The sequence below is a fragment of the Heloderma suspectum genome, chromosome 7, assembly GCF_057233095.1.
Source record: "Heloderma suspectum isolate Gila_16-S chromosome 7, 16-S_ref, whole genome shotgun sequence".
Lineage (NCBI taxonomy): Eukaryota > Metazoa > Chordata > Lepidosauria > Squamata > Helodermatidae > Heloderma > Heloderma suspectum.
In genome coordinates this window covers 6934948-6951686 of record NC_139464.1, presented here as the reverse complement: position 1 = coordinate 6951686, position 16739 = coordinate 6934948, and the positions used below count along the sequence as shown (strand labels likewise).

Sequence of the window (16739 nt, the reverse complement as noted above, 5' to 3'; positions counted from 1 at the left end):
TGCCCCCCAATCAGTACAAAGGAGGGCCAAATATATTTATACCTTATTTGTGCTCAAACACAAGTTAGCAATCACACTATTCAATAATGTTTTCCCTGTCCTTACGAATAGTTAAGGAAAAGCAACTGTGATGTAGTTATGTGAGTAGCTGAGCTACAGGAACCTCATGTGAGCCTGCCAGCTGACCTTCAGAAGTGTTATGTAGGTAGGCTAGGAGTATGGAAGGGACAGAGCTGATTAAAAGATATAAAAACATTAAATTCTTATATGAAAAGATCATGCACTGGCAAGGAGTTCTGTTCCTGATGGAAGGTGTTGTAGGGAAGAGGTAAGGTTTGTGAGCCAAGAGATCTCTAGGCGAGCATTACAGCCTCCAAGAGAAGCAGGGTAATCACTCTTGGAACCAAATGTCAGTTGAATCAAGTTAACACCACGGGTTTCCTGTTTCCCCAATAAAAGCTAAATTCAGTATGTTAATGTTATAAAATCATGGAGTTAAAACTTGAGCAGGGTGAACTTCTGACAAGACTGCTTAAATTTCTAATAAGGTTTTTGGGGTTTTGGCCCTAGTGCCTTATGACCTCAAGACTTGGCAAGGTTTGGGTTTTAGCTCATCTGAGCCCCAGCATCCTACCTAACGGCTCTGGGTATTTTACAGTCAGTGAGCACATTGTCTGTCTGGCTACTGTACTTAAAAACATAAACATATTATTGCAGCCCAATAAAATGACTAATAAAAGGTGAGAGTCCCAAAGGGGTCTTATCACCTTGCTGAGCTAAAACCCAGGCAGCTTGTTAGCAGCAAGTCTCCTTTCAACTGAAGCAAACTCAGCAGTGCCATTTCAGCATGGTTAGTGCCCTTTTGATACCCCAGCAACCTGTTTGGAAGCCCCCTAAAGAAGATCACCCTTGTTTTCATGAGAGGGCTGTGTTTTGAAGAATGACGGTTTGCCTTCCTGACATATAACCAGGGCTCTTAAGGGTTCACATCTTTTCCTGTTGTAACAGTATAGTGCCTGCATGGAGACTAGCAAGAAAAATGCCTTTAATGGATGCCCCTGGCAGTGCAAGGGGTTACACCAACCTTTTCCAACTTGGCCCCCCTCCAGATGTGCTGAACTGCAACTTCCCATTGGCCATGCTGGCTGGGAATTATAGGAGTTCCAGTCCCAGCACCTCTGGAGGACATCAGGTTGGAGAAGGCCAGGTTATACCATGGGAGGGAGGGTTTCTCCCATGCTGCAGCATGAGATTCTAGTAGGTGAATGTAGATTTCTGTTTATCTGATTTGCTTCAATTTCATATAGTGGTGGGGCATATGTGCAGAGGATCTTTGTGTTGTGGCTCAACTGGATACTGCCCATTCTCTTATTCTGTGGCTGGCACTCCAAAGTCCAGTCCCAGCAGTTCTACATTGTTTATGTTACTTAGGGTTTTCAGGAAGTCATTTCAGCACTGATTTTCATATTTCTCATTAGTAGGTCTTAAAACCATTTTATGAGGCCAGTGTCCCATTTTATTTGCTTGCAGTGTGAAGGGGCAGTAGTTTATAAAGTTCACGCAGTCAGAAATCAATTGCATACCTTTGTTTCTCTATCAGCCCAATCTGAAGTTTCTTTACAAATAATGGTGAGGCTTTGCATAAAGTCACTTGTGAACAATTCTGGCTCAGTTTAAGTCAGTACTTTCTAGCTCCGAACTTGTGATGATAAGAAGAAAATGCAATGAATGGTTCCTATCAGCAACTGTAATGATGAAGTAGGAACAGTGCAATTCACGCTGCTTAGAGCCAAATGTTCCACCAGCCTTATGGTAGAATGTAAGAGGTAACTGTAATATGAAGAAGGATGTGGCAATGGCCAGTGTAAGGGCATGCAGAAATCACCACTTGAGGACATGAGTAATGGGAAGAGATTATGAACCATTGGAGAACTGTCCTAGTTTTTAACAGTTATCTCAAATGAGTGAAGGACAGAATGTAGGCTAACAAAATCAGGTATAATAGAGGTAGTATTTGTGGGTAGAACTACTAATCTGGAAAGAAGTTCTCAGTCTGTTCTAGACAGTGTTCCACCACTGGAAGGAACATAGGAAGCTGCCTTATCCTGAATCATTGGTCTATCCAGTCCAGTATTGTCAATATTGACTGGCAGTGGCTTGCCATTGTTTCAGGAAGTTTTTCCAGCCCTGTCTGGAGATGCTGGGGATTAAACCTCAGACGTTTTGCATGAAAAGCATGTGTTCTATCGCTGAGGTGTGGTCACTGTACCAATTACTGGTGCAGAGGTGTGGCTTGGGAGTTCACTTGGACCTGGCCTTGCTTCTGGGTATATAGGGTGGCAAGTAGTGCTTTTGCCCAGTTTAGGCTAGTGTGTCTATGGCCTTCCCAGAAGAAGGCAAACCTTGCCACAGTTATGTCTTTGTTACATCTAGATTGAAGTCCAGTAATGCACTCTACCTAGAGCTGCCTGTGAAAAGCATCTGGAAACTTCAGCTGCTACAGATTGTTGCTGCCAGCTTGCTGACAGGAGTCTGATCTGCAATTACGTAACACCTTTATTGTACCATTTTTGTTGTCTCCACATATGTTTCTTGGCCGAGATCAACATGTTGGCACTGGTCTTTAAAGTCCTAAATAGTTTGGGACCAGGATACCTGAAGGACTACCTGCTTTCATATGAGCCAACTGCACTGTGATTTTCAGCATGTTCCATTCTGTGGTTCTTTGAGGCTCGCCGGGTAAGCTGGTAGTATCTGATAGCAGTCAAGTAAGGCAGGAAAAAAACAGGACCTTGGATAGCTCCAAGTTGGTCCCGCTGGCTGGAACTCTCTCCTGCTAGAACAATAACAGGATGTTGACTTAGCAGGGAACTAAAGCCAACTTGAAGCCTTATGTAGGCTGCCAAGACCTGTAGTGTGGTCAGCTCCCCCTCTCCAGGAGAAGCTGACTGGATTGTTTTTGAGTTCTCCAGAACTCTTTATCAGGCAAGATGGTAAAGAAAGCCAAAAAGGTGGTGGTGGTAGGAGGGAGACATGTCTGATGTCCAGGCCATGGAGTCTGCATTTGGTTATGGGCTTAAGATGCTACCAGGTGCTACCAGGTACAAAGATGATTTCTAGTTGCACCTGGGATGCTCCCAAGTGTTGCTGGGAAAAAGAAGCGACAATTTGTCCCCAATTTTTGAAAATATAAAATCCAGCTGTTACTCAATTATAATTACAATAAAAATAATAGAGATATGCGAGAATTTTGTTCCTGTTCACAAATCATGCAAGCACATCCTGTTTGCAATCCCGAACGCAAACACAAGCAGGAACTCATTTCTTGGGATTTTTTTGCTATTTGCTGAACGTGCATTTGCTCTTGAAACTGCACATTTGTGTGCACTTGCGCGAATATGCATCCCCCCATTTTTGATCATGGAAAATAGATGTTTTTACAATTGCGAAAAATTGTGCACTTTTAAAAATGAGTATTCTTTCTAATCGAAAAAGTACATTTTTCATGATCAAAACAAAAGTTGCTAGCATTCGGGAACAAAAAAAGAGGCAAAGCAAGCTCTGAGGAAGAATTCAGGGAACCTCAGCGAACTCTAACATTTCATGTTCTCTCATCCCGAAATAATAATTCACAATAATAGACATTCATTAATGACAAGTATATGCAATGAATATGAACTTGAGCACGCTCCGGGAGAGAGCGCAGGACAGGAAGGCCTGGCGTGCTATGGTCCATGGGGTCACGAAGAGTCGGACACGACTGAACGACTGAACAACAACAACAACAAATGACAAGTATAAAAACAATCATCACTAGCCATAAGATTAATTTTGACTTTTCAAACATATTTCAGCCATATGGACTTCCTTGTTGGCTCATATTTTCTTGGGGAAATATTGCATAGCTTTAAGCTAAAGTAAAGAGCCAGGGTGTTGGAATGCACATGTCCCAGGAACAACTTTGGTGGATTGGCACAGCAGAATGATTCAGAGGCAGATGGCTAAAAGAAAGATGATAGGGAGCCTTGCCTGGATTCATCGCAAGTGTAACTGTAAATTGTTTCAAACATAATGTTCCCGCTTCTGTATGAAGCTAATTATCTTTTGTAAACTGCCTTGGGAGTGTTTGTACGAAAGGCAGCACATAAGCACTTCAAATAAATACATTCTGATTAAAAGGGAATTAGACAAATTCATGGAGGATAAGGCTATCAGTGGCTACTAGTTCTGATGTCTGTATGCTATCTCCAGTATCAGAGGCAGTATACCTATGTGTACACTAGTTGCTCGTTCAGAATGTGCTTAACATTTTTTAAAAAAATCTGTTGAAAATTAAGCATGTGTTTAAATCTCTCCCATTTAAATCAGTAGAACTTTAATGCTTAACTTTGACTGGATTGTGCCCTATGTGTCTTTAAACATACAATAGTAAGACAAAGCAAACTCTTTAAGTTATTACAAAATGCTCTTAAAAGAAAAGGTAAAGGTTTTATGTTTAACTACTAATGAACACAGGTTTGAAGTTCTATTCCAGGAACTTGGTATATCTTAGGGAAAGTACCAAACGCATACAATGACAATTAAATGTTAGAAAGAAAAATCAAAAGTATAAAAATATTTCTCAGTACTAAAAGATCTAGTTTGCAAAATTAATGTTAAAGCAGTTTTTTGTAATCTCTGTATTGTATGTTCACTTACAGGATGTAAATTTCATAGGGAGGCTCTGCAGACATGTTAGGAGAATGTATATATTCACACTTTCAGCTGCACTGTTAACAAATCTGGGGTATAAAACTAAATAAAAGTGCAGTGTGAAGCAGTCCTCGCTGTGGTCCATGTAATGCAGTTTGTTGCATCCAGAATAGGCAGGGTGAAGTCATAAGCATGTGTAGATTTGAAGTGGTTCGAGGTGTATCGGATGCCGATCTCCTCTGCCCTGGAAAATGCGATATAGATGGATCTGAGTTTACTTCACAAAGGATTATCCTTTTAAACCTGGAGTTCAGCTCCAGTCTATGCTCAAACGGTAACCATCATCCCGGTGCACTGATCAAATTCTTTGCAACTGATGCCAGCTTTTGGTTACTTTGTCAATTTGAGTTCTATGCCCTCTCCAGTTCATGTTGAGGAAGGTTAGCCTGATCCAGAAAAGCATGTTGATGATTGTAAAGTGCGGGAATTGCCATTGGTGACCTCGTTCAAGTATAAGCAGTCATATTGCATCACATTATGTCCATTTATTGCCCAAGCATGAGGAGCAGCCTCAGGATTTGTGTCACTTTCTGTTGAATATTTACTGTGTTTTTGTGGTGATGCTGTGAACTTGGACTGTTAAACTGCCCAAGTGGACCTTTGTCAGTGTAGATGGATGCTTTGTGGAGGTTGCTTGTCCTTAAAAGAACAAAACAAGTGTCATCATGTAGGCAAAAGAGAGAAAAAATATTCCTTTTTACAGCAGTGTTTGGTTCCTCTCTGTACTCCAGCTAGGTTTTTGGTCTTCTTGTCTCCAAATTTTAGAAAAGGTCCACAAAAAAGCTTCAGCAAAGGAGATCATTACCTTGTTGTGGTGCTGGAGCTTGAGCACCTCAATGACGCCATGAGCTAAACCATGAAGGGACACCCAAGACGGGAAGGTCATGGCAGAGAGGTCAGACTAAATACGATCTCTGGGGAAGGTAACGGCAACCCACCCCAGTATTCTTGCCATGAAAACTAAATGGATCAGTACAACCAGAGAAATGGGGATACCAAATCATCTTATCTGACTCCTGAGGAATCTGTGTAACGACCAAGTAGCAACGGTAAGAACAGACCACAGAACAATGGACTGGCTTAAGATTGGGAAAGGAGTACGGCAGGGTTGTATACTCTCACCCTACCTATTCAACCTGTACGCAGAACACATCATGCGATGTGCTGGGCTTGATGAAGCCAAGGCTGGAGTTAAAATCACTGGAAGAAACATTAACAATCTCAGATATGCAGATGACACCATTTTGATGGCTGAAAGTGAGGAGGAGCTGAGGAACCTTCTGATGAAGGTGAAAGAAGAAAGTGCAAAAGCTGGGTTGCAGTTAAACCTCAAAAAACCCAAGATTATAGCAACCAGCTTGATTGATAACTGGCAAATAGAGGGAGAAAACGTGGAGGCAGTGACAGACTTTGTATTTCTAGGCACAAAGATTACTGCAGACGCTGACTGCGGCCAGGAGATCAGAAGACATTTACTTCTTGGGAGGAGAGCGATGACAAATCTTGATAAAATAGTGAAGAGCAGAGATATCACACTGACAACAAAGGTTCGCATAGTTCAAGCAATGGTATTCCCCGTAGTAACCTATGGCTGCGAGAGCTGGACCGTAAGGAAGGCTGAGTGAAGGAAGATAGATGCTTTTGAACTGTGGTGTTGGAGGAAAATTCTGAGAGTGCCTTGGACTGCAAGAAGATCAAACCAGTCCATACGCCAGGAAATATAGCCAGACTGCTCACTTGAATTATATTAAAGGCAAAACTGAAGTACTTTGGCCACATCATGAGAAGACAGGATATCCTGGAGAAGATGCTGATGCTAGGGAAAGTGGAAGGCCAAAGGAAGAGGGGCCGACCAAGGGCAAGATGGATGGATGATATTCTGGAGGTGACAGACTCGACCTTGGGGGAGCTGGGGGTGGCAACGGCCGACAGAAAGCTCTGGTGTGGGCTGGTCCATGAAATCATGAAGAGTCGGAAGCGACTGAACGAATAAACAACAACCACCACAAAAAAAGAGCTGCAAGGATGCTGAGAGGATTTAGGGGTGGTTCTCTCTGAAGAGTGTTGGATAAAGGGAGCTTTTTTAGATTGAGGGGGAAGCAGGATATTTGACCAAGATCATTACTGTAACAGAGTGTCACTTGAGAACTACTATTCAGCTCATGCCATAGTAGGATGAGGCTTGCAATTATGCCAGTGAAAAAAGACATAATACGTTACGTTTAAATACCTTGTGGGTGGGGATGGACAGTAGTGGTGGAGACTTGTAGCCAAGTGTGTGGAGAGGTATTTCAAATAAGTGTGTGAAGTGCCCCATCACTTAACTTCCCATCTACTTCTTCCTGACAACACAGAATAATTCCTGTCTCTAGACCCAATTTGAGGGTTTTCCCCAAGCTTAACCCTGAAAGGCCAGATTGGACCATCAGAGGGCTGGATTTGGCCCCCTGGCTTGAGATTCTGTACCCGTGCCCTAAAGTTAAGTCTGTGTGTATGCTTTTTGATGGAGTGTTGGATTTGGTTATAAAGGATCAGGGGTAGAAACTGTGTTTAAATCCCTGGTCATCCATGAAATCTGCTGGGTGGCTTTGAGTGTCTGTCCTCACCCTCACTCGCATGTATGTGGACATGCACATGTGCATACACACACACCTCTTGCTGTTACGAGTGACCTGCCTGGGCCACCCAGTAACCTCTCTGGGATATCTGGGTTGCCATGATCCCAATCCAACACCTCAACCTGTGGCTCGCTAGCATTCTTGGGCCCTGGCATTTCTCATTGTTTATATTTCCATCTTTACCCATTAAAAACTCCAAAAAGATATGATTAGTGACCTGTCTCATAGAGTGTGTGGCTTTGAGGATGAATGAGCCTGCCAAGTTCTAAAATTGTACCAATAAATAACATCAAGAATAAAGAGAGAAATTAAAAAAATAGCAGTTGTTCAGAGCTCCAGGATTTAGAGTAATAAATGCCGACCTCACAACCACCATTATGATATCTAAGGGAATTTGCCTGTTTCTTGTGAAAGATTCCAAGACTACCCAGCCAATCTGCATTGGCAAGGTAGTTCTTGAAAACCTTGGCATGAATACATGGCAGCTCTTGTAGGCCTTGGAATGTAAAACCAGAGGGTTCTCGTTGCCCTGAAACAGCCATCTGTGTGGCCCAAGGCTTATGCTGCCTTCTCTGACAACACTGGCTGTGGCAAGGGCAGCTGACTTACTTGCAAATGTAATAAAGGCCTAATGTGACACTAAGGGGCTATTGCAGGCAGAAAGTGAATTGAAATAGCTGATTTAATTGCCTTTTGGAATTCAGCTGGCCAAAAGTACAAGCAAGATCAGCAAGTTCACAGAACAGACGGAGGAGGAGGAGGCAGGCAGGTAGTGCAGGACCACGGTACTGATAAGCCTATGCTAGTAAGGGGCTTGTGACTCTCAGGCTTCAGATGTGCTGAACAGTTATGATATGGCAGCCATTCCTAGGTTTCTGTTTTTGCTATAGGGATTCATAATGTCATAGAGCTATGCAAGAATAGTGTGCTCCATAGCGCCACCATGTTGGTGAGTGTCCACACAACATGCATTCAGAAACTGTGTTCTACAAGGTAGTAGAACAAACAAGCACAGTTTGTTACTTAAATTAAAACAACATTTAGACCACTTCCCTCCAAATAAAAATTATGGTTTAGAGTACTCAAGTTGGCTTATGGGATCATTGCAGTCAATAGAAACAAGGCACTATGTTAACTATGAAGCTCTTGCCATCAGTACACTGAAATATTTATATGGACTCCTCCAGGATGGAGTTCATCTTCATTCACACACTTTGCTGTATACATGATTAGCCACAATAATATTGACACACAGTTATTCTCTAGGTGTCTGGCATCCCATTGATGTCAAAACTACTGATGTAAGCTTGCATCTGTCTGTTTAATGAGGTAAACAGCCATAGATGTTGGAAATTTTTCTGTTTTCTAAGTAATGGTAAATTTCCAGTGTGGCAAGTTGCTGCCTGACCAAAAACAGTGATAGATTTTGCCATGGTACGTTAATTACAATAATTGGGTTCTTAAAAAGGCATAGGGACAACTAATGAGAGAGACATTTTGGTGAGGATATAGCAATAAACACCTGACGTATAATAGTAAAATCTTGGTAATTGGTATGGCTGATGAGCCTTGAGACTTCAGGTTTCTGGTTTTGCATGTCTGATTTTAAGCCCTTTCTCCAAATGTTGTATAGGAGATGCTACATTAGAATACAAATAGGGTTTCTTCAATTCTAATGAAAGAGCATTATGTACTTTCAAATGTTGACTCTCTCATTAAATATAAAGCATAGCATCTGTTGCATTTGACTTTCTCATGTTTTTGAGGTTTGCAAGAGTTCTTCAGACAGAATGAAAGAACATTACATTGTGTATACATCTAGCGATATGAAGGCCCAGAAAAATGGCGGGGTGGTGGTCTTTCTTTTGTGAGGCCTTTTTCTAGTGGAACAATGGGAAGTTTGGGGAGAAACAGAAAACTCAGTTTTTATTTTAATTTATTGCATTAAACTTCAAATGAGATCAACATGTGCACAGTCTTAAAAACACATAATTATAAACATCAAATTGATGTTATAAACATCAGAATTCATATTTAAAATTCATATCATAAAAGAAAATCCAAACAGGCATTAATGCTACTCTTATTAACTACTTTCTCTTTTAGAATGATGAGTGGAATGCTTCTTAAGACAAGTTTCTAAAGTATTGTTAGCTGCCCTTCACTCCCTCAAAATGCTTTCTAATAATTACAGTATATACAACAATGTACTTCACCCTTCCCCGACTTTTGCTGTCCAGATGTGTTGGAATACAACTACTTGGGAATTATGGGAGTTGTAGTTCAACACACCTGAAGGGCACCAGGTTTGGAAAGGCTGATCTACTGTTTCAGTGAGGTACAGTTACCATATACTATAAACCTGTATAATTCTCAGCTCTTCTTGCCTGCTTCAGATTCCTCCATCTTCTGCACTGTGTGAAAGAAACTGATCTATTCTTGGAAATATACAAACATGTGAAAGAGTAGAGAAGGACATTTCAGTTCATGCAGACCTTCAGTTCTTCAGGTCCACGTAAATATAAATGAATCGATCTTTCAAAAGATTGAATAGAGAAAAAGAGCTTTCATGATGCTAGAGCTTTCAGGAGTGTATAATTATTTGACATAATGTGTATTTTATACTCTGCTCACTTCTGTTAAAAAGAGATTGCAGTGTTTTTTTATTGCGTCTTCTGTTTCTGGGTAATGTTGACATTATGGAGAGCCAGTGTGGTGTTATGGTTAGAGTGTTAGACTGGGACTTGGGAGATCCAGGTTCTAGTCCCTGCTTGGCCATGAAACTCACTGGGTGACTTTGGGCCAGTCATTGACTCTCAGCCTAACCTCACAGGGTTGTTATGAGGATAAAATGGAGAGGAGGAGGACCATGTAAGCCACCTTGAGTTCTTTGCAAGAGGAAAAAAGGTGGGATATAAATGTAATAATACATAAATAAATGAAGAGGAGACTATTTCCAAGTTAAGATGGTTTCTATATTCAGCTCTTCCCCCACTCCCAATTTTCCCAGTGGGCAAAACCTAAGATATTAATTTATATCTTGCCTTTTTCCCATGGAATTCAAGGCTGTGTACATAGAGTTCATCCAGGCACTGACCAAACCAAGGGCTTCAGCAAACTTGATCCATCATGTTCCTTCATACAGTACTTTAAGTTATGCTTTGGTACGTTTGGGTGCAGCATCTTGCTGCTCCATGTCTAGCATTGGGTATATGAATGAAACGAAAGCGTTTTTACTGTAACATCGCAGAAATATACCAAAGACAACATTTACCTGCCTAATTATACAGGATTTGTACTATGTTCTGAAAGTAACAAATGAAGTGTACATCTGATCAGAAAATAAACATTGTATCCTTTTCAGTTCTTCCCAAAATTTCCAGTTTTTTTCTGGTGAGCAGGAGCGGGGTGCTGAAAAGGTAGAAAATATTAGTCTTAAAAATTTCTGGAAATCTTTACATTTTGACATAGAACAGAAGCTGGGCAATGTAGTAATATACAGTACTTCCTGTTTTGCTTCAGGTTGGTTCTTAGGACTTCCAATGGAAGCTAAGCCAGCAGAGGAGGAAATAGGCCATTTAAAGCAACCCAGTGTGATTTGTTTTTTTGACATCCTTAGTCATGGATGGCCAATTTCTATGCTTGTGTGTCTGTTTTTCAAATAGTGGTTCAGGAGCTGGAAATGTGTATTTTGCAAAATAAACGGACCCCATCGCAAGTAGTCAGGCGCTTTGATACAGCTGGCACCATGTAGTACTCAGGGCTTCACAGTCATGGAGTGTATACGCACAAGCTTTACATAGAACACCCAAAGAAAGATGCATCACTGAATCTCTCTCTCACCTTACAATTTCATTTTTCTTCCTGACTCAGTTGGCTCCTCACCATCCATGTCAGTGGCCAGGTCCATTGCATGGGGTCATGAGATGACTATTGTAATGCTGCTCTATTAACTGAGTACCCTTGAAATGCATACAGAATTAAGTGATGGAAAACTTCTCCCGCTCTCAAAATGATTTTTAGGTTACTTCTGGAGCTTCTGGAACTTCTCTTTGACAAATTCAACGCTGTCGCTGCTGCTCATGCTGTTGTCCTGGGGCATCTTCAACAGACTGTCGCTTCTGCCTCCAGTCAGTATGATGGAGACATCAAGTTATATGACATGGCAGATGTGTGGGTGAAGATTCAGGATGTCTTGCAGGTAAATAACTCAAACACACATCCAGTTTGCAGTGCTGTCTTTTTTTTCCTAGCAGAAGCTTTTGAAGTCTGGGATCTGCCTGTAATTTGGGGCAGTTGGCTCTTAGCCAGTGTTCAAGGTATAGCAGTAGGGTTTAACTAGGTTTTAGATAACAGTGAGGATGTAGAGGTTGAGATGCCATGCAAAATAGAATACTTATGGTGATTTCTCCCCTTCCAGAAATGTTTAGGAATACTTGTGCTGTGACATGACGCTATCGGATAGTGAATCTTCCCATCCCCATTTCACAGGTTTGGCTGCTTTGGGTTGAGGACAAGGAAATGGAATGTCACTACCTTTCATGCATCCCAGTGGCACATGTAATGTGTGGACTGTAATTAAGATGCTGTGCTAACAAACTACAATAATACAATATATGTGAAACATATAAAGATTGTAGAGAAAATACAATTGTAAGCCACCAGGCAGGGTGACCTGAATCTCTCAAAAGGTACCTGAGTAACAGGAGTCACATATAGTTTATGTGGTGACCTGTTATGGGTGGAATCCTCTGTATGTCTGGTATGAGTCAAGGGAGCATTGTATGCCATCTTCTGTGAGGATTCATGCTCTCTGTTGCCTCCTATGGTGTGACCTGCATTCACCAAACAGTGTAAATGTGCCCAATGCAGAAGTTATACTTTTGCCTTCAGGTTTTCCAGAGTCTTAAGTGTACAAAGCTGTCCTGGACAGTGCTGTATGGATTTGCATTCAGAGCATGAAATCTTTTGCGTGTCTTTCTGAAACATCATTTAGTATATGGAGAGTTCTGGCTTGTTCGAAACTAACTGAGGCCTTGAGGGTTTTAATGCCCTCAGCAGCATCCTTTGCTTTGTACCAATAGAATCTGAAGTGGTAGAGGGGAGTGCTTGCTAAGTTGTCAAATGATGCATCAGCAGATTTCAACCTGCCTGTACTTGATGTTGGGACTGCCTCTTGTCTCTTATGAAAATGCTACAGCTTTAAGACACCTGTCTTTCCTGTCATCATGCTTCTGTTTTAGCTGCTGGATAGATACATGCTGGGATTTCCAGCAGAGAATTGATTTTGGGGTCTTTCCCTTAATGTTTCATGTGGAGCTGCTCTATGGTTCTGGCCAGTCTCTTAAATATCACTGTATAGCTGAACTAGAACAAAGGGATAAACAACCAAATATCCCACTGGGCAATATCCAGTATTGGTGTCATTGTTCCTGTTCCTTACATGAACAGCTGGTGAATAGCTCTCAAATTATAAAGTGGGTTTGATAATGGGAGCTTGGGTAGTTGGATATTGTGAGTTCCCTCCTGTAAACCACATCCATTTAATTTTTAAGTCATTGTGGGCTCCTACTTTATGCGTTCATCCAAATCAACTGGTAAAGCTTTTCTTGGCCATCAGCCGCTTCTGCCTGGATTTGGGGGTTTGAATGTTCCCTCAAGCATAGGGTGAAACTCCCTGTAGAAAATCTGCATGCTACAGAGAAGTCTAAGCTGGATCCTTGTCCCCAGGTATGTGAATTTTAATGTATATTTAAATATGTAGGCCAGCCTCACCCAACTTGGTGCCCTCCAGATATTTCGGACTACAACTCCCACCATTCCTGACCATTGGCCATGGCTGGGGCTGATGAGAGTTGAAGTCCAAAACATTTGGAGGGTACCAGGTTGGGGGAGGCTGATGTTAGGCCATTTAAGTTAAAATTCCATATTGCACATTTTTTCTTAAGGGAAACCATGGTGAAGACAAGCAAAATGATTCTTACATGGAAGCAGAAATAATTCTGCTCCAAGAGAATAGAAATCTCTCATACATAAATTGTAATTCCATGCATTAATTGTGAATTATTTTGAATATTTTTTGGAAGGTCTTAAGTGATGTGCAGGAGAAGGATGGTGCATGGTTAAAACAAGTGATGGAGGCTTTTGAGGAAGGATAATCTAATCATGCAGTAACCAAAACCTCAACACCTTGGGCACTAGGGTTTTTTCCAGACCTGTGAATGACAAAGATCACATAGCATTGATAAAAAATAATTCAGCAGCATTTAGCAGTGGCTAGAACTCAGATGCTGCTTGTCACTGTATGACTTTCTCTCATTACATTTGCAGTACCAGTCTCTATGTAGGACCAGAGATGCTGGTCAACTGTCTGCTTATTTGATGGTGTTCAAATATTGCCAGGAATGAGGGCCCCTTACTCACCATCTCTGCAGGTTTCATCCTTGTTTCCCTTGCCTCTCCCTACCTGCTTGACAGCCTTCCCTCTTCTGGCGCCCACCTCCCAGCATCCCTGAGCCAGCATGAAGGTTGTAATCCAACACATCTGGAGGGTTCCAGGTTGGGGAAGGCTGCTCTACTGTTTAAACTGTAAGCTCTTCATGGCAGGGACCTGTCTTTTGTTTACGTTACTCTGTAAGTAGCCATAAACATTGATAGTGTTATTCATATGCATGCGTCCTATACAAGTAACAGAAATGGGGTTCAGGAGGAAGCATGAAACAAACTCCTACAAGCTGTCATGACAAGGGCCCAGGAGTCAAGGCCATCCTAGCATCCGTCATATTTGTGATAGGAAAAATAAGCCTCCATGTGTGTGGCCCAGTGCTTTTTAGAGATTGCGGGAGGGACTGGGCTCTAGAGTAATTTAGAAGACTGTAATTGTTATAATTAGCACATTTCTCTCTTTTGATAGAGTAATGTTTCCAGTACCGGGTATGACTTGACAGTATTTTACCAATTATTGACTGGTCAGTTGACCAAGTATTTAGCGCCTGGTCAAAAGCACCCTAGAATTTCTCTTGTCATCCTAGCTAGCTATTCAGATAATAACCCCAAGAATTATAACCGCAACTGCAGAATCGTGGTTATGAATGCTGTCCATAGATCCCGCCCCCCCTATCCCATTGAGCCATGTGCTGAGGCCAGAGAAGGGCTTATAATAGCACAACATTTCTGGGAGCAAAGCAACTTACTATTTTTGATGTTATTCTAATACTGAATTGTTTGCAGCTTCATCTCGAGCACTCATAATTTGAGGACAACCTTAACACTTTTGAAAGAGAGTACCATAAAACATAGTTCTGACAGGTGGGATTGGCTTTGTGGGTGTCTGAATCTTTCCTAAACATTGATGTGTTGATGCATTTGTGAGCAGATGGGAGTAGTGGGCAGAAAATGGGTGAAGAAGCAGTTGTCAAGATTAGTGTAATCACGCCTACGTGGCATGCCATGTGCTTTACCTCACGGATGTGTTCCTTCAGCTTAGAGATGGTATGTTGCAAGAGAAAATTCTCAACCTAATACCCGTCTTACTTTTGAAACAATTTATTTGGATTTTTAAGTGGTGGGTTTCAGGTAGTGGAAGGGACCTTAGAATATATTCAAATAAAATAAATAACAAAGGGTTTAACTGAATAACAGATGGAGGGGGGGATACTAGGGAAAGGGAAAGGGAGATGAAGGTATAGATGGCTGAACTCTCTTAGGAATGAACAGAGCCTTTCAGTTACTTCTCTTTGCACCTTTTATCCTCTTTGTAAGTGTACCATCCCACTCCACCCCACCCTATGGGAATAATAATTTTAGATTGAAAACATGTGGGGCAGGGCTTGTTTTTAAGATTTTAGTTTTATATGGTGCTTAGCTAAGTTGAGGTGCTTTCTGGAGCAGGTATGTTGGTGTGCCTCCTTGTTGAGGTTTGGGAAGCTTGGCAATGCCCATTTTTAAAGCAAGCATTTGAGACATGATCTGTCAGGACTTTTTGTTGTACATCTGCTGTTGTTTTTTGAAAATGAGTTTTTATTTTATAGCTGCTGATGGACACATTTGGGGGCAAGATGTAACCAAAACCAAGCACTTTTAAGTTGCATTGATTTCAAGGATCTAAAAATGTGACACCAGTTAGGTGCCATAGCTGAAAAGGCTCTGCTGTGTACCTGTCACACTTGGATTAGATGCAGTGTTTTGTACTCAGCTGCTGTGCAACCAAGTGCAAAAGTATATTTTGTAGGAAGTGGCTCCCAGGAAGAGAGACAATCCCACCTGATAGGGCTTTCTCTTGGGATTTACACTGTGACTTGCCACAGATCACTTACTTTGCTCTGGTTAACACCCCCACCCACCCCTCGGCTTGCAAGCTCAGTTACTACCTTTATTCTGAGCAAATGTTCTTATGTGTTTGCGGCAGTCTCCCAGATGGATCTGTGCTTCTGCACCCTCTAGTAACAGAGATATTAGATTTTTCTCTCTGACATTTTAGGCATGTTGCTAATTTAGTTCTTTAATTTAGCAGTTCGTTGAGAGCATAATTACTGCAGTACTAAATATTTGATTGAAAAGAACAATAAGACACCTCCAGTTAAAGATGTAATAGCATGGATAAGCTGTTTCAGGATAATATGATTAATGGAGTTGCAGGCTCTTCTGGCACAATTAAGATGCTTCTCTGAAATCCTCACATACCAAGTTGTAGAAAGTGTTGCCATTTTAGGCAGTATTCTGGGAAGAAGGGTTGAATGGAGCACAAATCCAGATTCATGCTAAAGCACTCCGGTTTGTTTTGAGTTTTATAGGGCTTCCCTGTATCACATTATTTTGCTGTGTGCCTAAGGTGCTTTAAGCATGCAGTTTGAATGTGACCAATACATGTACAATACAGATACACTTGTCCGTGAGCCAGGATTGGCTGCAGCTCTGTGTGGATAGTACACCTGGCAGCAAACCCAGATTTGTCTTGTATAAAATGTGAAATAGTCCTTAACCAACTCCTTATTTTGTCTTTAGCCTGTATAGTGAAGAGAATACACTGTCCATTGGGTCACATGTTCTGTGGTGTGTTAGTGGTTGGAGAAAACATCAAAATGGACTACAGCCCTACGTCAATAGATATCACAACTCCCCACTTTCCAAAGCCAGGGAATAGTATAATTTCATTCCTCTTCCTTTCCTTCTCCCCAACTCTCCCCTGACTGTTTTTTAAGATCCCTTGAAGTATCAAAGTCCCTGGGAGAATCAGTACAGTTATTATGGACAAAATGGGCCTGCAGGAAAGCAACAGAGGATTCAACAGTATCCAAGGCAAGCTACATCTTTTGGAACGCAAAGAGTTGGCCCAGGAGACTATATCTGGAGTGGGTCCCTGGACAGAGA

General features: G+C 41.6%; 1 protein-coding gene across 3 annotated transcripts in view; it reads left to right on the top strand.

The window, feature by feature from the left end:
- Positions 1 to 16739, top strand: part of EXOC4 (exocyst complex component 4) — a 545732-nt gene that overhangs the window by 66834 nt on the left and 462159 nt on the right. For all 3 annotated transcript variants that reach the window (XM_084809036.1, XM_084809035.1, XM_084809037.1), the window contains one exon: positions 11394 to 11571. In XM_084809036.1, coding sequence (XP_084665162.1) covers positions 11394 to 11571 — 178 coding nt within the window. The remainder of the gene's footprint in view (positions 1 to 11393; positions 11572 to 16739) is intronic.